Source organism: Oncorhynchus keta, chromosome 13 (assembly GCF_023373465.1).
Source record: "Oncorhynchus keta strain PuntledgeMale-10-30-2019 chromosome 13, Oket_V2, whole genome shotgun sequence".
Lineage (NCBI taxonomy): Eukaryota > Metazoa > Chordata > Actinopteri > Salmoniformes > Salmonidae > Oncorhynchus > Oncorhynchus keta.
Window position 1 is genome coordinate 30,839,487 of NC_068433.1, and position 21,772 is coordinate 30,861,258.

The 21,772-nt window shown below is 42.8% G+C and overlaps 1 protein-coding gene across 2 annotated transcripts; it reads left to right on the plus strand.

Moving 5' to 3' along the window:
• The first annotated feature begins 16,306 nt into the window (after window positions 1-16,306).
• LOC118392176 (E3 ubiquitin-protein ligase TRIM39-like) lies at window positions 16,307-21,772 on the plus strand. 2 transcript variants are annotated; one of them, XM_035783880.2, is made up of 8 exons: window positions 16,307-16,381; window positions 17,008-17,585; window positions 17,743-17,838; window positions 18,062-18,295; window positions 18,452-18,599; window positions 18,696-18,722; window positions 19,001-19,182; window positions 19,461-21,772. In XM_035783880.2, the coding sequence occupies exons 2-8, from the start codon at window positions 17,010-17,012 to the stop codon at window positions 19,857-19,859; spliced, it is 1,662 nt and encodes a 553-aa protein (XP_035639773.1). In that variant the 5' UTR covers window positions 16,307-16,381; window positions 17,008-17,009; the 3' UTR covers window positions 19,860-21,772. The 2 variants fall into 2 exon arrangements, with proteins under 2 accessions (XP_035639773.1, XP_035639774.1); XM_035783881.2 differs by having other exon boundaries at window positions 16,325-17,585.

A 21,772-nucleotide genomic window follows, 5' to 3' on the forward strand; every position in this document is an offset into this window, starting at 1 on the left:
TTACCTGTCAGAGCAGAAACTTTACCATGAAGACAAAATAAGGACAAAAGAAGGACAGAAGAAAAAGGAAAAGAAAGAGGACAACAAGGTGAAACAGTTAGCACTTATATTGCAACTTCGTATTTCGTCGTCCTAACGTAGTCTACACTGCTATCTGCCCAGCAGCTAGCCAGCTAGCAAACGTCCACCGTCTACCGAATAGCAGCACTGTAGAAACTATTACAATCAACTGAACGACTTGATTAGTGTAGTGTTACCTAGCTACATAGTTGTCTTTGCTGTCTTCGTATCCAAGATAATTGTGTAGTTTAGAGCGTGTAGTCTTAGAGTGATTATCTTAATTTACCGAGGTTAGCTAGCCAGCTATTTGTCGTCCTTAACGTAGGAGACACTGCTAGCTAGCCAACAGCTAGCCAACGTCTACTGAATAGAACTTCCGCACTCAACAACCGGTCGCATTCCGCTCGCTCCACAGGTAGTATCACATTTTCATTTAATTTCATTACAGCACAACGGTTTGATTTGTTTGATCGTAGCTAGCTACATAGCTAGCTACATAGCCGTCTGTGTATCAAAGATAATTGTGTAGTCTAGAGCGATTTTCTAGGTTAGCTAGCCAGCTATTGTCGTTCTTTTAACGCAACGTAACGTAATCAACACTGCTAGCTAGCCAGCTAGCCCCGAATAGCAGCACTGTAGAAACTATTACACTCAACGGAACGACTTGATTAGTGTAGTGTCAACAACGCAGCCACTGCCAGCTAGCCTACAAAGTCAACAACGCAGCCACTGCCAGCTAGCCTACTTCAGCAGTACTGTATCATTTTAATCATTTTAGTCAATAAGATTCTTGCTACGTAAGCTTAACTTTCTGAACATTCGAGACGTGTAGTCCACTTGTCATTCCAATCTCCTTGCATTAGCGTAGCCTCTTCTGTAGCCTGTCAACTATGTGTCTGTCTATCCCTGTTCTCTCCTCTCTGCACAGACCATACAAACGCTCCACACCGCGTGGCCGCGGCCACCCTAATCTGGTGGTCCCAGCGCACGACCCACGTGGAGTTCCAGGTCTCCGGTAGCCTCTGGAACTGCCGATCTGCGGCCAACAAGGCAGAGTTCATCTCAGCCTATGCCTCCCTCCAGTCCCTCGACTTCTTGGCACTGACGGAAACATGGATCACCACAGATAACACTGCTACTCCTACTGCTCTCTCTTCGTCCGCTCACGTGTTCTCGCACACCCCGAGAGCTTCTGGTCAGCGGGGTGGTGGCACCGGGATCCTCATCTCTCCCAAGTGGTCATTCTCTCTTTCTCCCTTACCCATCTGTCTATCGCCTCCTTTGAATTTCATGCTGTCACAGTTACCAGCCCTTTCAAGCTCAACATCCTTATCATTTATCGCCCTCCAGGTCCCCTCGGAGAGTTCATCAATGAGCTTGATGCCTTGATAAGCTCCTTTCCTGAGGACGGCTCACCTCTCACAGTTCTGGGCGACTTTAACCTTCCCACGTCTACCTTTGACTCATTCCTCTCTGCCTCCTTCTTTCCACTCCTCTCCTCTTTTGACCTCACCCTCTCACCTTCCCCCTACTCACAAGGCAGGCAATACGCTCAACCTCATCTTTACTAGATGCTGTTCTTCCACTAACCTCATTGCAACTCCCCTCCAAGTCTCCGACCACTACCTTGTATCCTTTTCCCTCTCGCTCTCATCCAACACTTCCCACACTGCCCCTACTCGGATGGTATCGCGCCGTCCCAACCTTCGCTCTCTCTCCCCCGCTACTCTCTCCTCTTCCATTCTATCATCTCTTCCCTCTGCTCAAACCTTCTCCAACCTATCTCCTGATTCTGCCTCCTCAACCCTCCTCTCCTCCCTTTCTGCATCCTTTGACTCTCTATGTCCCCTATCCTCCAGGCCGGCTCGGTCCTCCCCTCCCGCTCCGTGGCTCGACGACTCATTGCGAGCTCACAGAACAGGGCTCCGGGCAGCCGAGCGGAAATGGAGGAAAACTCGCCTCCCTGCGGACCTGGCATCCTTTCGCTCCCTCCTCTCTACATTTTCCTCCTCTGTCTCTGCTGCTAAAGCCACTTTCTACCACTCTAAATTCCAAGCATCTGCCTCTAACCCTAGGAAGCTCTTTGCCACCTTCTCCTCCCTCCTGAATCCTCCTCCCCCTCCCCCCTCCTCCCTCTCTGCAGATGACTTCGTCAACCATTTTGAAAAGAAGGTCGACGACATCCGATCCTCGTTTGCTAAGTGAAACGACACCGCTGGTTCTGCTCACACTGCCCTACCCTGTGCTCTGACCTCTTTCTCCCCTCTAACTCCAGATGAAATCTCGCGTCTTGTGACGGCCGGCCGCCCAACAACCTGCCCGCTTGACCCTATCCCCTCCTCTCTTCTCCAGACCATTTCCGGAGACCTTCTCCCTTACCTCACCTCGCTCATCAACTCATCCCTGACCGCTGGCTACGTCCCTTCCGTCTTCAAGAGAGCGAGAGTTGCTCCCCTTCTGAAAAAACCTACACTCGATCCCTCCGATGTCAACAACTACAGACCAGTATCCCTTCTTTCTTTTCTCTCCAAAACTGTTGAACGTGCCGTCCTTGGCCAGCTCTCCCGCTATCTCTCTCAGAATGACCTTCTTGATCCAAATCAGTCAGGTTTCAAGACTAGTCATTCAACTGAGACTGCTCTTCTCTGTATCACGGAGGCGCTCCGCACTGCTAAAGCTAACTCTCTCTCCTCTGCTCTCATCCTTCTAGACCTATCGGCTGCCTTCGATACTGTGAACCATCAGATCCTCCTCTCCACCCTCTCCGAGTTGGGCATCTCCGGCGCGGCCCACGCTTGGATTGCGTCCTACCTGACAGGTCGCTCCTACCAGGTGGCGTGGCGAGAATCTGTCTCCTCACCACGCGCTCTCACCACTGGTGTCCCCCAGGGCTCTGTTCTAGGCCCTCTCCTATTCTCGCTATACACCAAGTCACTTGGCTCTGTCATAACCTCACATGGTCTCTCCTATCATTGCTATGCAGACGACACACAATTAATCTTCTCCTTTCCCCCTTCTGATGACCAGGTGGCGAATCGCATCTCTGCATGTCTGCAGACATATCAGTGTGGATGACAGATCACCACCTCAAGCTGAACCTCGGCAAGACGGAGCTGCTCTTCCTCCCGGGGAAGGACTGCCCGTTCCATGATCTCGCCATCACGGTTGACAACTCCATTGTGTCCTCCTCCCAGAGCGCTAAGAACCTTGGCGTGATCCTGGACAACACCCTGTCGTTCTCAACTAACATCAAGGCGGTGACCCGTTCCTGTAGGTTCATGCTCTACAACATCCGCAGAGTACGACCCTGCCTCACACAGGAAGCGGCGCAGGTCCTAATCCAGGCACTTGTCATCTCCCGTCTGGATTACTGCAACTCGCTGTTGGCTGGGCTCCCTGCCTGTGCCATTAAACCCCTACAACTCATCCAGAACGCCGCAGCCCGTCTGGTGTTCAACCTTCCCAAGTTCTCTCCGTCACCCGCTCCTCCGCTCTCTCCACTGGCTTCCAGTTGAAGCTCGCATCCGCTACAAGACCATGGTGCTTGCCTACGGAGCTGTGAGGGGAACGGCACCTCAGTACCTCCAGGCTCTGATCAGGCCCTAGACCCAAACAAGGGCACTGCGTTCATCCACCTCTGGCCTGCTCGCCTCCCTACCACTGAGGAAGTACAGTTCCCGCTCAGCCCAGTCAAAACTGTTCGCTGCTCTGGCCCCCCAATGGTGGAACAAACTCCCTCACGACGCCAGGACAGCGGAGTCAATCACCACCTTCCGGAGACACCTGAAACCCCACCTCTTTAAGGAATACCTAGGATAGGATAAGTAATCCTTCTCACCCCCCCCTTAAAAGATTTAGATGCACTATTGTAAAGTGGCTGTTCCACTGGATGTCATAAGGTGAATGCACCAATTTGTAAGTCGCTCTGGATAAGAGCGTCTGCTAAATGACTTAAATGTAATGTAAATGTAATGAAGTTCAGGGACCTGTCCGGAGATCTCGTAGATACAATTGTGATGAGGCAAATGTCTGGGGAAGGGTATACAACTATTTCTAGAGTGTTGAAAGTTTCCAAGAGCACAGTGGTCTCCATCATTGGTAAAATTCAAAAATTTGGAACTACCCAGACTCTGCCTAGAGGCACGTGAAAGACTCTGAGATTATAAGGCAAAAGGTTATGTGTTCTGCTTAGAGAGAACTGTAACTCTTTGGCCTGGAGAAATCCAGGGACAGCTCATCACCCGTCTAACACCATTTCTACCGTGAAGCATGGTGGTGGCAGCATCATGCTATGGGGATGCTTTTCAGCGGCAGGGACTGGAAGACTGGTAATAATAGAGGGAACAATGAATGGAGCCAAATACAGGCAAATTCTTAATGAGAACCTGCAAACGACCTTAGAGTGCAAACGACGGGGCGAAAATTTACATTCCAACAGGGCAATGACCCCAAGCATACAGCCAAAGCAATGCTGGAATGACTTCAGAACAAGAATGCAAAAGTCCTTGAGTGGCCCAGCAAAAGCCCAGACATGAGTCCCGTTTAAAAAATTTGTGGAAAGACTTGAAGATTGCTGTTCACCATGTACCGTTTCCAGCTAAAACAGTCATTTACAACATTAACAATGTCTACACTGTATTTTTGCTACATTTTATGTTATTTTAATGGACAACAAATGTTCTTTTCTTTCAATAACAAGGACATTTCTAAGTGAACCCAAAATGTTGAATGGTAGTGTAGGTTCTGGATAGCAGGAAGCTTTGCCCCAGTGATGTACTGAGCTGTACGCACTACCCTCTGTAGCGCCTTACGTTCAGATGCAAAGCAGTTACTATACCAGGCGATGAGGCAACCGGTCAGGATGCTCTCGATGGTGCAGCTGTATAACTTTTTGAGGATCTGGGGATCCATGCCAAATCTTTTCAGTCTCCTGAGGGGGAAAAGGTGTTGTCGTGCCCTCTTCACGACTGTCTTGGTGTGTTTGGGCCATGATAGTTCATTGGGGATGTGGACACTAAGGAACTTGAAACTCTCGACCCGCACCACTACAGCCCCGTCAATGTTAATGCGAGCCTGTTCGGCCTGCCTTTTACTGTAGTCCACGATCAGCAACAAGAGGTTGTTGCCCTTAGTTGAAGATGTAATCTGTAGCCTTCTGTGTTCTTTTTTCGACCCCGTCTGCATATTTGCAATCAAATGCCAGAATTGTCGCCGTCTCCTTAGCTAATACACTCTAATTCCACTGATGTCAACACTTGGTCCTCCAGAAAGTGGAGAGCATCACTTATGCAGTTCTACTACGTGCCATCTTTCAAAAAAGCTGTGTCAGAAAAGATTACCTACACATACTGACCAGCTCATATTATAGCTAGAAGCGTGCTACATGGTAGACCAATCCGAACTCATCTCTCGGCATGTTCAGCCCACTCATTATCTCAACCAATCATGGCTAGCAGGAAGGTTTGCCGTATTTTTCCATGGCTAAACAAACTAGGCTCGTAATTTAACTATTTATTTTATATTTACAGATGGCATACAAGTTTGCCATTGAGGCACATGAAAGTTCACATGTTCCAGAAGGCATTTCTGCCAAAAAAATGCATTTGGATAAAAAAATAAATGTCAAATGGCGCTCCTGTGAGGTATTGACACATGATATATGCTTAGTTTTCTAAAACGAGTCACATTTGGATAATAATGCATTTAAAGACTGACAATTAGTTGTTTTCCAGATTTTAAATATATATATCGATTTTTTTTAACGATGATTGACGGGAAAAGTATTGTCATACCCATTGGGTATCTCACTGGACCCTCATTTACCATGTGTTGAAATATGAAGACAGACAAATTAAAAGTACATTTCCATTGTAATACTTCTGACAGCCAACTCTCTAACTCCGCCCATAACCTTTGTACTTTATAACATTCCCAGAAGGCATGGATTTTTATTATGTAATGAAAAATTAGCCTGGTAAATCTAATTTAATTTACTGTGGGCCTAAGACCTATGGGTTTAACCTTATGAATTAATTATTATATGAGTTCCCGAGAACCCATCCATTACACAAAAAAATGACAGGAATGTATTTAGCCTAATTGTTTTTATGACTATATATAGTAGGCTATTAAATCTATTTTCCTGCATGAATTAATTTGTCTGCATGTCTATTCAACAGCATCAATATAGCTTCCCTCCCTCTCCTCGCCCCTACCTGGGCTCGAACCATGGGACCTCCACACACATCGACAACAGTCACCCTCAAAGCATCGTTACCCATCGCACCACAAAAGCCACGGCCCTTGCTGAGCAAGGTGAACAACTACTTAGCCTAAAGTAGGCTAATGCAATTGAAGGCAATAAATAGTTGCTTACTAAAACACCCAAAGTCGTCCAATTTCTTTAATAGGATTTGAAGCAATAGCCTACCCGCGTGTTGTCAATTATTTCAGCACCGTTTTGAGCTTCTTTGAGACTAGCATGGGGATTGGTTTCGATAAATCCGATTTTTATTTTCACTGAATCTTTGTTTGGATATTGGTTAGGCTACAATTAGGCTGTGGAAATGCAGTGGTGGAAAAAGTACCCAATTGCCATACTTGAGTAAAAGTACCTTAAGATACCGTAGTAGAAAATGACTAATATAAAAGTGAAAGTCACCCAGTAAAATAATACTTGACTAAAAGTATTTGGTTTTAAACATACTTAAGTATCAAAGGTAAATGTAAAAGTATGGATCATTTCAAATTCCTTATATGAGGCAAACCAGACGGCACATTTAAAAAATGTGTATACAAATAGCCAGGGGTACACTCAGACAATTTACGAACAAAGCATTTGTGTTTAGTGAGTCTGCCAGATCAGAGGCAGTAGACCAGGAATGTTTCCTTGATACGTGTGTGAATTTGACCGTTTTCCAGTCCTGCTAAGCATTCAATATGTAACGAGGACTTTTGGGTGTCAGGGAAAGTATATGGAGTAAAAAGTAAATTATTTTCTTTAGAAATGTAGTAGAGGAAAAGTCGAAGTTGTAAAAAATATTAAAAGTAAAGTACAGATACCCCCAAAAATGACTTAAGTAGTACTTGACACCACTGTGGAAATGTTAGGATTATTTAGGCGTACTAAATGACTGGTCAAGGTGTACAGCGCCACATTTTCCTAACGGAAACCCTGAGGCCTACATATGCTACTGTAAAATGCATTTTTTGTTTTTCTTGGAATAGAAACACCATATTGATCAAAGATGCCCTCTGGTGGTTGAACTAGCATTAATGGCAACAATGGCCGACAGTAAAATACTATGATGTCATGCACTCAAACATGCCATGCCATACCATACTTACTGCAAGCAGCTGTGCTGTGGTATGACGCAACTTTTAAATGAGGACCCACTGTAGTATTTGAAATAAAGGTTTTAGTATATCTACCATACTGTAATGTGTGTTTATTCTTAGATAAAACAGAACACTGTTGTCATAGCATGTTCTACCCCCATTGGACACTTGAAAACCATTTACTGTGTTATGCTTGGGATACGTCCCGAACGGCACCCTAGTCCCGGCCTATATAGTGCATTACTTATACAAAAGTAGTGCACTATATAGGGGATAGTGTTGCATTTGGGATGCATTTGTAGCGGTCTTTATATGTACCATAGAATAACCAAGAAATGAAAAGCGACACCACGGCTGTCTTTTTGGGCATTTATGTAGATCAGCAAAAATATTGTGAAAAGACAGGACAGGAATACATCGGTCTCCAATGCACCATATGACAAGTTGTTCTTTCTCTCAGTGTTTTCTATGACTCACACAATTACATTCATGCGTATAGCCATAATGTATAGAATATTTAATACAATGACTATATAAGAGTAATTCTTAGACAATAGAACCATACCTGCAATAGAATTATGAAAAGACAGGACAGGAACACATCAGTCTCCAATTCACCATCTGACAAGTTGTTCTACAGAGGAGCATGAAGAAAGGTAAAACACATACCCTGTCTTACATCTCCAATACATTACTAGGTGCTTTCAGTGTTAACAGTATTAAAATACAACAACTCATGTAGAAAAACACCGTAATACAAACAATCTACAACGTGAAATCGCATTTATCCCGTTCAGACCTTTGAGGGTTAAAACTACATCTCCCATAATGCAATGCTAGAATAAATAAACAGCTCAGCTAACCATCTACACCACAGAAAGACATGCAAGCTCTGTAAAACTATATCAATAACGATAAAGCTCTGAAAGTTACATGTTTCAATAGTCTCACACGCCCTTATAACAATACCTATAGCATTAACCTTGGGATGCTTTATTAGTTAACGTTATGGACTTCTAATCTGCGACACACCTTTCTCTCAATGTTTTATCGGATGAGGAGAACGGGAGCTACGGGTAGTACCAGGGTGATTGTAGGTAATGTATGCACCCAGATGAAATAAAACACATTTAATTTGAAAAACCCCGAAGATGTTAATATCATCCAGCTACTGTAGCTGCCTACGTAATATCAACAGGCAGTACGAGTAGTTCAACAATTGAAAATAGAAACCAAAAGTAAAGTTCCTGTTGATCATAGCGATCTGACTCCCCCTTCTGTCTGAACTTGGAATATTCCCTTTCGCGGGATTTGGCAACTGATCCTTAACCTGGATATATTTTCTGCGTTGTGCACTATTCTAATAATTTCAAATTTGATGGAATAACCATACACATCCATGGTCCCAACAACTACAAGGAAACATTTGGTAAGGAACAGAAAGGGGAAGCCCTTAAGTGAGAGGAAGCCCCAAAGTTTTTCTGAGACAGAATGACATCCTGGATAGTATCATTCCATTATGTAATGTTCTGAGTGTACTGCATTTACATGGAAAGATGTCTCGAGTCAGCTCCAGAATTCATGCTCCCTTAATGTACAGCATGTGTCACATTACGACCTGTGACTATAAATGGAAATAACAGTAAAACGTCACATTACAGTGCCCTTTTTACTATGTAGATTTTATCCAAGTGTTACCATAATTGGCTTACTGGCATGGTGAAACATGGCACTCATAAACATGTGACAGAATGTCTGTGGTCTGTCTGATGATAATGTTGTAATGTAGTTCATTCATCCTTGTGGAAATACGTAGTTACTCTGTAGCTGCCAGAAACTAAGGTTGTGTCCCAAATGTCACTCTATTCCCGATGGGTCCTGGTCAAAATTAGTGCAATAAAAAATAGGCTTCCATTTGAGGCACAACCTGACAAGAGAAAAAAAATATTTAGAAAAGAGATTTTGATGAGGAGCTCGCAGAACCCTGAACACTGAGGAAATGCAAATAACCATTGCCATAGATGGATCTGTGCCATTCACTTTGAACTGGGCATGTATAGGTCGGAATGCAGTTGTTTTGAAATCAAAGTGAAGGCTCCTAGTAGCCACATTTGCACATTTGTTCATATTCTTTGCTAGTAAGTGAGTTATTAGCCCAGTTATAGCTAATTTCTAGTCAACAGTGGTTGCTTTCAACAAGTGCACAAAATGTGTGCATTTCTAGCCATCTTTGAAAAGCATTCAGGTAGAGAGTGTTTTTTTGTCTTAAAGGGGCAGTGTTGTATTTTGAGACATCTTGAAAAAGCTAAGTAGCCACTAGGCAGAGTTTAGCGTAATTTGTCTGATTGTCTGTAAAAATGGTATGTGAATAATAATGCATTTTATTTTGTAAATGGATTTCTTTCATCAAACACAACATTTTCAGTCACCTCCTTGTCTGAAAGACAGGTGGATGAACGGGTTAATGTCAAGCTCTGCATGTTTTTTCCCCCAGAAGTCTCATGGAATGGTAGGCCTACATTGAACACCACACATTGGCTGCTACTGTAGGCCGAATGATAGAACAGCTATTTCCATGTTAAAATGTTATGGGATGCATTTTCTCCACGTTTTTGATGGTAGGCCACTCTGGTAGGCCTACATTATGATCAAATAGCCACAGTAACTTACTTGGCCACTGTTAAAACTGAAACTTTGAGCAGGTACAGCCTCAGTGTTCACAGTAAACGATCATTTTTAGTTAGGGCTCAGCAGACCTGAAATCAGTGCTGAAAATTCTTTGAGGGAACATTGGTAGGGGTGCTATCCTGGCCACAGGGTAAACCTAATCATGGAATAAAAAGTATTTTCAATTGAGATTCTCCATTAGGCCTAGTAATAGACATAATTTAACAGTAACAATATATTACTGCCACGTTGTATAATGATAGGAGACAAGCGCAGGAATACGTAATAGGCTTTTTATTTTCTCCACCCAAACAAAGAGCGTGGTGTAACCCTCTAAATACTACACAGGACGAGACCCGTAAAACAAGTGCACAATAACACATAGCATGGAAGCCGATACAACAGCACAGGTGCTCACAAGAGCAACGGACATGGTAGCAATAACCGACAAGGACAATGGGGAACACACATATACACATACTGATCAGGGGGAATTGGAATCAGCTGTGTGTAATGAGACAAGACAGTCCGGGGTTGCTGGTAATGAATCCAGTTCAGTGACGCCTAGAAGGCCGGTGACATAGACCTCTGGAGCTGGTGAGCGGAATGAGCAGCAGTACAGGGGGATCCTTGACAATTACCTGATTGTTAAACAAATCACTTAAAAAAGTAGGCTACCTGTGCATGTTTGTCCACTCCAAAATAATTCCAGCATCCAAACAGTGCGCTGCATGTACACTCGCTCCATCTGATGAACGGAAATAGACATCGGTTAACAAAACACCAAGCAGTGTGCCTCATGACATTCAGCGATTGCCATTGATTAGGCCTACATTAATAGATGTGTCTTGCTGATAAATTGACTTTTGTTGTAGCCTGAAAAGTTGGGACACCTGAAATGGGGCTGAAACTGTCCAGGGAAAAATGGGATGGTCACCCTAACACACATGGCCATGTAACGGATCTCGTCCTCCTCTTCTGAGGAGGAGTAGCGAGAAGGATCGGAGGACCAAAACGCAGTGTGGTAAGTGTTCATGATATAATATTTAATGAATCAAAACTGAACACTGAAATACAAAAACAATAACGTGAACGAACGAAAACCGAAACAGTCCTGTCTGGCGACATACACAAAGACAGAAAATAAACACCCACAAAACACAGGTGGAAAAAGGCTACCTAAGTATGATTCTCAATCAGAGACAACTAATGACACCTGCCTCTGATTGAGAACCATACTCGGCCGAACACAAAAAACCAACATAGAAAAACAAACATAGACTGCCCACCACAACTCACGCCCTGACCATACTAAAACAAAGACACAACAAAGGAACTAAGGTCAGAACGTGACAGGCCAGTTTATTAGACTAGGCCACAATGTGTATTACCATGAACATCAAATAGGCCTACCGGTAACAGTGACGTGGTGGTAAAGAAATAGGTGGGTAGATTCTGATCGCCGGTCACGGTGAAAAAAGTACTCTCCCTACTCTTTCAACAATGCATTTTTGGGGGAAAAAAGTGGGTAAACTGTGTTTACTTGCATTTACGCCTGAGTAACAGGCAGTTTACTTTGGGCACGTCAGTCATCCGAAATTCCGAACAATAACCAGTATGCCAAAGAAGTTATTAAAGCAGCAGAGAGACAGGCTGAAGGGCTCGTCAAAGAGCTGGAGCGGGAAATCACTTGGCGACAGAGAAATGTGTTTGTGTGTGTGTGTGTGTGTGTGTGTGTGTGTGTGTGTGTGTGTGTGTAGACAGAGGTTTCTGGACATCGCATCACAAGGAGGTCGAGTGCTTAAGAAGTAGACGGGTACATATTGTTATCCCATGGTGTAGGACTGCAAAACTATGATTCACACTTAGTGGAATATCACATCCTTGAAACAGTTCAATTCAACTCTTGTCTAGCTAAAGTGAAATCAACCCAGTTAAGCCATGGTTTATTTTTTACCTTTCACTACTAAATATTTCACAGGAATAACAAATCATTGTCTTCAGTAAGGTGGGGTTTAAGACATTATTTTGAAGATACTGTAGATAATGAATCATACATTTTGCACCAAACAACTCACCTGAAGATAATTCAGGCTAAGATAAGTCAGGCTAAGATAATTTAGGCTAAGATAATTCCAAGTGTTTTCCCCTACCTTTACCATGGGATCACTTACAAATGTCCTTGTTTTCTAAATAAAAGCTAAAAAAATTTGTCCATTAAAATAACATCAAATTGATCAGAAATGCAGTGTAGACATTTTTAATGTTGTAAATGACTATTGTAGCTGGAAACGTGTTAAGGGATGTTTTGTCAATAATGACTAATTATGTATACATTTCAATCAGGACTGAATAATCAGAATACTATTATGTTACTGTATAGATGTATGCATTTTCTTTTAATCCTAGTACTGAATATAATGTGTGTAAATATAATCAAGAATTAGAACAATGACTGTATGTTCCTTGGTAGAAATGAATTAACTTATCGTCAGACTGGCTAGAATGCTTATCTACACAGGGAGACCTTGGCTCGGTCATAAATTATATTTAATTGGTAGGGAGACGATGTGTGAAGGCTTGAGATACTGCCTTTGTACCAGGGTGGGAGAAGAGACGGAACAGTTCGAAAACTAATGACGTCATTTTCAGTTTATAACCTGTGGTAAACTGTATCGTGTTCAGTACTCTCGAGAATAAACGCTACTGATTGATTTTGAGACTGGTCTCTGTCCATTTTATGCAAATGAGGGTCTTACAAATTCTTAGGAGTGGACAGAGTGTTTAATTGAATTGGTTAAATAAAACATAAAGGAATTTAATTCCTGTAAACAAAACTGCAGATTTTTTTTATGGAATATCTACATAGACGTACTTCTAGACAGAGTTGCAAAGAAAAAGCCATATCTCAGACTGGCCAATAAAAAGAAAAGATTAAGATGGGCAAAAGAACACAGACACTGGACAGAGGAACTCTGCCTTGAAGGCCAGCATCCCGGTGTCGCCTCTTCACTGTTGATGTTGAGACTGGTGTTTTGCGGGTACTCTTTAATGAAGCTGCCAGTTGGGTACTTGTGAGGCAAAGTGAAATGGTCTCCCCACACAGACAGCATGGTGAATAAGGTGCAACAGCGCCCCTTCAACCTCAGGAGGCTGAAGAATTTTGTCTTGTCACCGAAAACACTTTTACAGATGCACAGTCAAGAGCATCCTGTCGGCCTGTATCAAGGCCTGGTATAGCAACTGCTCCACCCACAACCATAAGGCTCTCCAGAGGGTAGTGCGGTCTGCACAACGCATCACCGGGGACAAACTACCTGCCCTCCAGGACACCTACATCACCCGATGTCACAGGAAGGCCAAAAAGATAATCAAGGACAACAACCACCTGAGCCACTGCCGGTTCACCCTGCTATCATCCAGAAGGCGAGGTCAGTACAGGTGCATCAAAGCTGGGACTGAGAGACTGAAAAACAGCTTCTATCTCAAGGCCATTAGACTGGTAAACAGCCATCACTAACATTGAATGGCTACTGCCAACATACAGACTCAAATCTCTAGCCACCTTAATAATTAATAATTGGATGTAAGAAATGTATCACTTAAAACAATGCCACTTTATATAATGTTTATATACCCTATATTACCAATCTCATATGTATATACTGTATTCTATACCATCTACCTGATCTTGCCTATGCCACAAAGCCATCGCTCATCCATATTGTCACGAGTCCGACCGAGGGTGTTTCCCCTTCCCGGGCGGGTGGCGCTCGGCGGTCGTCGTCACCGGCCTATTAGCTGCCACTGATTGTTTTTCCTCCCCCTCCTTGTATGTTTAGTGGTAGCACCTGTTCATGTTTAATTAGTTTGTCTTTATTAGTCAGCCGGCCCGCCTGGTTGTTGTGCGGGATTATTTCTATGTAACCTTCGGCTCTGTTGTAGAGGTACGTGTTAGTGCCTAGTCGTGATTTTTTCCATTGTACTTTTTGATTCCCTGTGGTTGGGAACGTAACTTTTGTGAGCACCCTGTGGTGCGTTGGTGCTATTAAAAGACGCACAGCATTGAACTCTGTCTCCTGCATTTGACTCCACACCCACGACACCCGGAGCATTACACATATATTTATATGTACATATTCTTATTCATCCCTTTACACTTGTGTATATAAGGTAGTTGTTGTGAAATTGTTAGATTACTTGTTAAATATTACTGCACTGTCAACTAGAAGCACAAGTATTTCACTGCACTCGCATTAACATCTGCTAACCATGTGTATATGACCAATAACATTTGATTTGATTTGTTGTTGTCATGTTGTGTTGCTACCATGCTGTGTTGTCATGTGTTGCTGCCTTGCTATGTTGTCTTAGGTCTCTATTTATGTAGTGTTGTCTCTCTTGTTGTGATGTGTGTTTTGTCCTATATATATATTGTATTTTTTTTTTTTTACATCCCAGGCCCCATCCCGCAGGAGGGCTTTTGCCTTTTGGTAGGCTGTCATTGTAAATAATAATTTTTCTTAACCTCTTGAAACTAGGTTGTAAATAAGAATTTTTCTTAACTGACTTGCCTAGATAAATAAAAAAAATGAGTCCTGTTCTTTGAAAGCGACAGGTTTGGCTTCTGTTGGCTTCTGTTTGGGGTATGTACGTACAATCACTGTGGGGAAGACGTCATCGATGCACTTATTAATGAAGCCAGTGACTGATGTGATGTACTCCTAAATGTCATCGGAAGAATCCTGGAATATATTCCAGTCTGTGCTATCAAAACAGTCCTGTAGCTTAGCATCTGCTTCATCTGACCACTTTTTTATTGACCGAGTCACTGGTGCTTCCTGCTTTAATTTTTGCTTGTAAGCAGGAATCAGGAGAATATAATTATGGTCAGATTTACCAAATGGAGGGTGAGGGAGAGCTTTGTACGCGTCTCCGTGTGTGGAGTAAAGGTGGTCTAGAGTTTTTTTTCCCTCTGGTTGCACTTTCAACATGCTGGTAGAAATGAGGTAAAACGGATTTCAGTTTCTCTGCAATAAAGTCCCGGGCGACTAGGAGCACCGCCTCTGGATGAGCATTTTCCTGTTTGTTTATGGCGGTACACAGCTCATTTAGTGCGGTCTTAGTGCCAGCATCAGTCTGTGGTGGTATGTAGTAGGAAGCTACAAAAAAAACTGATGAAAACTCTCTAGGTAGATAGTGTGGTCTATAGCATATCATGAGATAATCTACCTCAGGCGAGCAAAACCTTGAGACTTCCTTAGATATCGTGCACCAGCAGTTGTTTACAAATATACATAGACCGTCACCCCTTGACTTACCAGAGGCTGCTGTTCTTTCGTGTCGATACAGTGTGTAACCCGCCAGCTGCATGTTATTCATGTCGTCGTTCAGCCACAACTTGGTAAAACATAATATATTACAGTTTTTAATGTCCTGTTGGTAGGATATACTTTCTTTTAGTTTGTCCAATTTATTATCCAGCGATTGTACGTTGGCCAATAGGACCAATGGCAAAGGCAGATTAGCTACTCGTCGGCAGATCCTCACAAGGCACCCGATCTCCTTCCGCGATACCTCTTCTGTCTTTTTCTCCTGCAAATGACGGGGATGAGGGCCTGTTCAGGTATTTGATTTTGAGAAATCATGGAAATTTATTTTTTGTCCTTCTGAATACCTGCCTATTTTTTGTCCTTCTGAATACCTGTCTGTTTTTATCCTTCTGAAAACAAATACATTTTACCTTAATTTAACTAGGCAAGTCAGTTTAGAACAAATTCTTAATTTCAATGATGGCCTAGGAACAGTGGGTTAACTGCCTGTTCAGGGGCAGAACAACATATTTGTACCTTGTCAGCTCAGGGATATGAACTTGCAACCTTCCGGTTACTAGTCCAACGCTCTAACCACTAGGCTACCCTGCCACCCCAATACCTGTCTGTTTTTTGTCCTTCTGAATACCTGTCTGTTTTTTGTCCTTCTGAATACCTGTCTGTTTTTTGTCCTTCAGAATAAAAGGAAAGGGAAAGGGAACACCAATACCTTCCTGTTTGACAGTGACTTTTTACATTGGAGTAGCACCAGGAAGACATCTTTACTATTGTTTGTGTTTCTTCAAGTATTGTGGTGCAATGTTATAATGTGTGTCAATGTAGCTCAGTGGTGAAATGGAGTGGAAAGAGTTAATACATCAGGAAGTTCCCATACATACACTATCCCACTGTATGAAGGGGAGGGGCTTAAGCAATTGATTGGAACACAGCGGAACCTAGATAACTCTACTCTGTCACCTGAGGGCAAACCCTTGTCTGCCAAGGTAAGTGACAACTTTGATGGGGATAAGTTTAGTTTCAAGGAAGAGGTTATGACTTCACAACGAGGCAAGAATTAAGGAGAGAGAAACTCTTAAATGCAGTTATTTCCTATTGACTATAACCTAAAACGCTGGGTTGGCTGTCACAGTACACTGGTTTCCTGCTCTGAGTATGGGCTATGATGACTCTTTGTACTTTGACCGCTGATGTTTTTCACAGACAGCTGATAAGGCACAAGGGCTGTATTCACTAAGAATCAAACAGGTCGAAACGGGGAGGGACTAACCTGAACTTTTCCAATAAGAAACGCTAGATTTCATCGAAAAATGTTCTGCTATGGTGTGCACTAATGAATACACCCCGGGGCTGAGTTTTAAGGTCATGGTTTGTCGCTAAAGCAACTGCATGCAGGGAGCTACACTATAAGTTTGAGTTAACTGTTTGATTTACTTTCTCTGAAGCATAGTGTTTTACATGGGATTATAATACATTTGAGTTTTTTTTTTTTTATGATCAAATTAGGGAGTATTTGATTCCATTTACAGCCGAAATACATTTGAAAGACTGCTTGGGCTATTTTGGGCTGCCTTTCTGAAACGGTGTTTGATCCTATCTGTTCTATCTGAAGACATGGCTTCTTCAGGCGATATATTATCTGAAGAGCAGTTCCAGTGCTCTATCTGTCTGGATGTCTTCACTGAGCCAGTCTCCATCCCATGTGGCCACAGTTTCTGCATGGCCTGTATAAAGAGACACTGGGATAGCAGTGATGCCTGCTATTGTCCCAAATGTAAGAGGGTGTTTGCGGGACGCCCTGATCTCCTCGCGAACTCATTCGCTAAAGACATTTCAGAAAAGATCAGGGCGAACAGACGGAACGGAATCAAGCAATCGGATGCCAAATCTGGAGGCGTGCACTGTGATGTCTGCATGGGGAGAAAGCTCAAGGCCCTAAAGTCCTGCATGGTGTGCCTGACTTCTTACTGCGAGACTCACCTGGAGCCTCATCAGAGAGTGGTGACTCTGAAGAGACACAAGCTGGTGGACCCTGTGGAGAATCTGGAGGACAGGATGTGTAAGAAGCATCAGAGACTCCTGGAGCTGTTCTGTAGGAGTGACCAGAGATGTGTGTGTGTGCTCTGCACGGAGACGGAGCACAGGGCTCACGACACCGTTCCAGCAGAGAGAGAGAGTACGGCCAAGAAGGTAATGCTCTGATTATTCTTTCATTTTGACTAAATCTCATATGTATTTTTAGCCCAGACAAATTCCTACGTTCCTGATTTTCATTCGGAATCTGTTTCCAATTCCGGTTCCATTATCTGGTTTCAATTCTGGTACTTCATCTGATTCTGATTGACAGGCTCAGATGAAGAAAACTGAGGCAGAGGTGCAGCAGATGATCCAGGCCAGATTGAAGAAGTTGGATGAGATCAAACACTCAATCAAACTTAGCAGAGTGAGTCCTTATGTTGAGCATCTTGTTATCTACTATCACTGATTCAGTTCCATAGGCACACCTGAATGTGACTGTTTTCTACAGTATTTCCTTGTTGTCATCAAGCAAGTTCCAAGAAAGAAATAGAGGGCAATGTGCACAACATCAATGTTCATTTCTGGGTGGGGTATCATAGGGTTCAACTCTCGGCCTAACTGTTTTCAAATGTATGTCATTTGATCAGATAAATTCAAAGAAAGAGATAGAGGATGGAGTGCAGGTCTTCACCGCTCTGGTGTGCTCCATCGAGAGAAGCCAGGCTGAGCTCATCGAGTTGATCGAGGAGAAGCAGTCAGCAGCAGAGAGGCGAGCTGAAGGGCTCGTCAAAGAGCTGGAGCAGGAAATCACTGATCTACAGAGGAGAAGCACTGAGCTGGAGCAGCTCTCACACACTGAGGACCACCTCCACCTCCTAAAGGTCAGTGTCCCTCTCTTAAGTTGAATTTTCACCTACTCCCTCATTTCCATCAATGAATGACGAAATGAAAATCCGACTTAAGTGGAAGTTAGGATTCACCTCACTGTCAACATCAGAGGATGTTGTCTGAAGTGTTTCTCCTGTTTCCCATGGTAGATTTTTCCATGCCTGTGCACCCCTCCAACCACCAAGGACTGGTCTGAGATCAGTGTTCACTCTGACCTGTGTTTGGGGAATGCGAGGAGAGCTGTATCTCTTCTGGAGGAGACAGTGGAGACAGCAAAAAACAAACTGTCAATTAAAGGTCGTTGTCATCTTCTGTCTTCTCACTACAGTTATGAAATCCATTGTAAAGACGTACATTTTTATGTTGTGTTTTCTGTGGTTCCTTACCTTGCAGAGCATGAAAAGATACAGCTGTGTGCAGGTAAAGTTTTCTTTTATTGTTGGAAATGGAAATGTATCATTTGAATTAATACTTTTTCTCTTCATTGTTCAGCTGTTGCTTCCGTGATGGTGATTCCCTAGAAGAATGGCCATGCAGTACAAATATAACAGAATCATTTGAACGTTGACACATGTAAATGTTCAATGTGTTTAATGTTATATGCCTGTTGTTACCTTTTGACCCTGTAAATTAGAGCGCCAAAGAAAAATATGGACAATAACATTTTGTTTTCTTATCTATTTTCTGTCTCCTCAAAGTTGACGTATCCCTGGACCCGAGCACTGCCAACCCCTGGCTGGTCGTGTCTGAAGATGGTAAGCAAGTCTGGGACGGGGACATGGAGCCGAGCCTCCTGAACGGCCCTCAACGATTCGACACGGCACCCTGTGTCCTTGCCATGGACGGCTTTGCCACCGGGAGGCACTACTGGGAGGTCGAGGTGGGTTTGTACTGAAATTAAAAGGAAAAAGCATGTTATATGTGTTGAATAATTGATGTAGGTCTATCAGACTAAAACATTGGTTAAAATACATCAAATCTGTGGGGCATCATGATCACCAAAGTTCTGGAGATTCTTTTATTTTTCAGTGTACAGTTTTTCTCCATACCCCTGGTAATACTGTAGGTATAGGTAAGCCTATAGGCACCTTACCCTTAAGTATTGGTAAAGCTACTGGACTATAGGGGTGTGAGTTATACTTTTTTCAATTGGTCAAGGTCGGAGACAAGACGGCTTGGGACCTGGGTGTGGCCAAGGAGTCCATCAACAGGAAGGGCATGGTCACACTGAGCCCTGAGGACGGCTATTGGACGATATGTTTGAGGAGAGGAAGTGAGTACAGAGCATGTGAGGGACAGTCGGTGTTGCTCCACTTCAGAGAGAAACCACGGAAGGTTGGGGTGTTTGTGGATTACGAGGAGGGGAAGGTGTCGTTTTATAATGTAACCGACAGGTCTCATATTTATTCGTTCACGGGCTACCAGTTCACTGAGAGGGTGATCCCTTTGCTCAACCCAGATGTGCGTGACAGCGGGAACAACATATCACCGCTCATTATATGTCCTGTTGGTGTTTTCAATGGAGGCGGTAGTTTGGATGATGACATAACAATATGAAATTTACTTTGTCATGGACAATACATTTCATTTTGAAAGTGTCCTAAAGAGGACAATAGAAAACAAAATGGACTTAAATTGCCGTGGACTAAAATTGATAAATGGGTTATAGAAAGATTCAGTAAGATTCACTCCATTTAATTTTGTTGAATTCAATTAAATTATGAATGCTCTTTTAAATGCAGATAGGTTGTGTTTTATTTATTTATATTTTATGTCATTGTCTGAGAAGAAGACAGAAGTTAATGCAACTATCCAAACCAATCTTTATTAGCTCATGTCATTAGCAACGGTCATCAACATTTTTTTTTTTTTTTAACTATTTGAATGAATGCAACAGTTGTACAATAGATGGAGATATTCCAAACTTTTCAAATCCATCATATACTGACTGAATAAAACATTGTTCTAGCATGGACAAATCGTTTATAGATTTGGGGTATTTAGGTTGGAATTCAGGTATTCAATGTACTGTAAAATGTTTTTAAAAATATAAACGTTGTGAAAAATAAATCTATATGTGCCTCATTTGCATACACTATCTATACACTATATGTATTTGCATACATTAATAAATTAACATAAAGGGGTGGAACAGGGCTACAACCACCAAAAAATGTATCTGTCTCAGACTACCTGAGCTGTCTAGACAGCCTCATTAATACTTTTGTCACATTTTATTACATCATTTAATAAGTGTGTCAATAGAAGGATGATGTAGTAACCAAAAAAGGGTTAAACAAATCAAAATTGGTAAAAGACAAAGTCCATATTACGGCAAGAGCAGCTCAAAAAAAGCAAAGAGAAATGACAGTCCATCATTTCTTCAAGACATGAAGGTCAGTCAATCTGGAAAATTTCAAGAACTTTTAAAGTTTCTTCAACTGCAGTTGCAAAAACCATCAAGCGCTATGATGAATCTGGCTCTCATGAGGAAGGAAGACCCAGAGTTACCTCTGCTGCAGAGGATACGTTCATTAGAGTTACCAGCCTCAGAAATTGCAGCCCAAATAAATGCTTCACAGAGTTCAAGTAACAGACACATTTCAACATCAACTGTTCAGAGGAGACTGAGTGAATCAGGCCTTCATGGTCAAATTGCTGCACAAAACACTACTAAAGGACACCAATAATAAGAAGAGACTTGCTTGGGCCAAGAAACACGAGAAATGGACATTAGACCAGTGGAAATCTGTCCTTTGGTCTGATGAGTCTAAATTTGAGGTTTTTGGTTCCAACCGCTGTGTCTTTGTGAGACGCAGAGTAGGTGAACTGATGTTCTCCTCATGTGTGGTACCCTACCGTGAAGCATGGAGGAGGAGGTGTGATGGTGTGGGAGTACTTTGCTGGTGACACTGTCAGTGATTTATTTAGAATTCAAGGCACACTTAACCAGCATGGCTACCACAGCATTCTGCAGGGAAACACCATCCCATCTGGTTTGCGCTTAGTGGAACTGTCATTTGTTTTTCAACAAGACAATGACCCAACACACCTCCAGGCTGTGTAAGGGCTATTTGACCAATAAGGAGAGTGATAGAGTAGTGCATCAGATGACTTGGCTTCCACAATCACCCGACCTCAAACCAATTGAGATGGTTTGGAATGAGTTGGACCGCAGAGTGAAGGAAAAGCAGTCAACAAGTGTTCAGCTTATGTGGGAACTCCTTCAAGACTGTTGGAAAAGCATTCCAGGTGAAGCTGGTTGAGAGAATGCCAAGAGTGTGCAAAGCTGTCATCAAGGCAAATGGTGGCTACTTTGAAGAATCTCAAATATAAAATAGATTTTGATTTGCTTAACACTTTTTTGGTTACTACATGATTCCATATGTGTTATTTCATAGTTTTGATGTCTTCACTATTATTCTACAATGTATAAAATTATAAAAAATAAAGAAATACCCTTGAATGAG

Excerpts from the sequence above, each read along its gene's own strand:
- LOC118392176 (XM_035783880.2), top strand. The coding sequence starts at position 17,010 with ATGGCTTCTTCAGGCGATATATTATCTGAAGAGCAGTTCCAGTGCTCT. Across the intron at positions 18,296-18,451 it reads ACCACCTCCACCTCCTAAAG|ATTTTTCCATGCCTGTGCAC; the intron begins GTCAGTGTCCCT and ends TTCCCATGGTAG. Across the intron at positions 19,183-19,460 it reads GGCACTACTGGGAGGTCGAG|GTCGGAGACAAGACGGCTTG; the intron begins GTGGGTTTGTAC and ends CAATTGGTCAAG.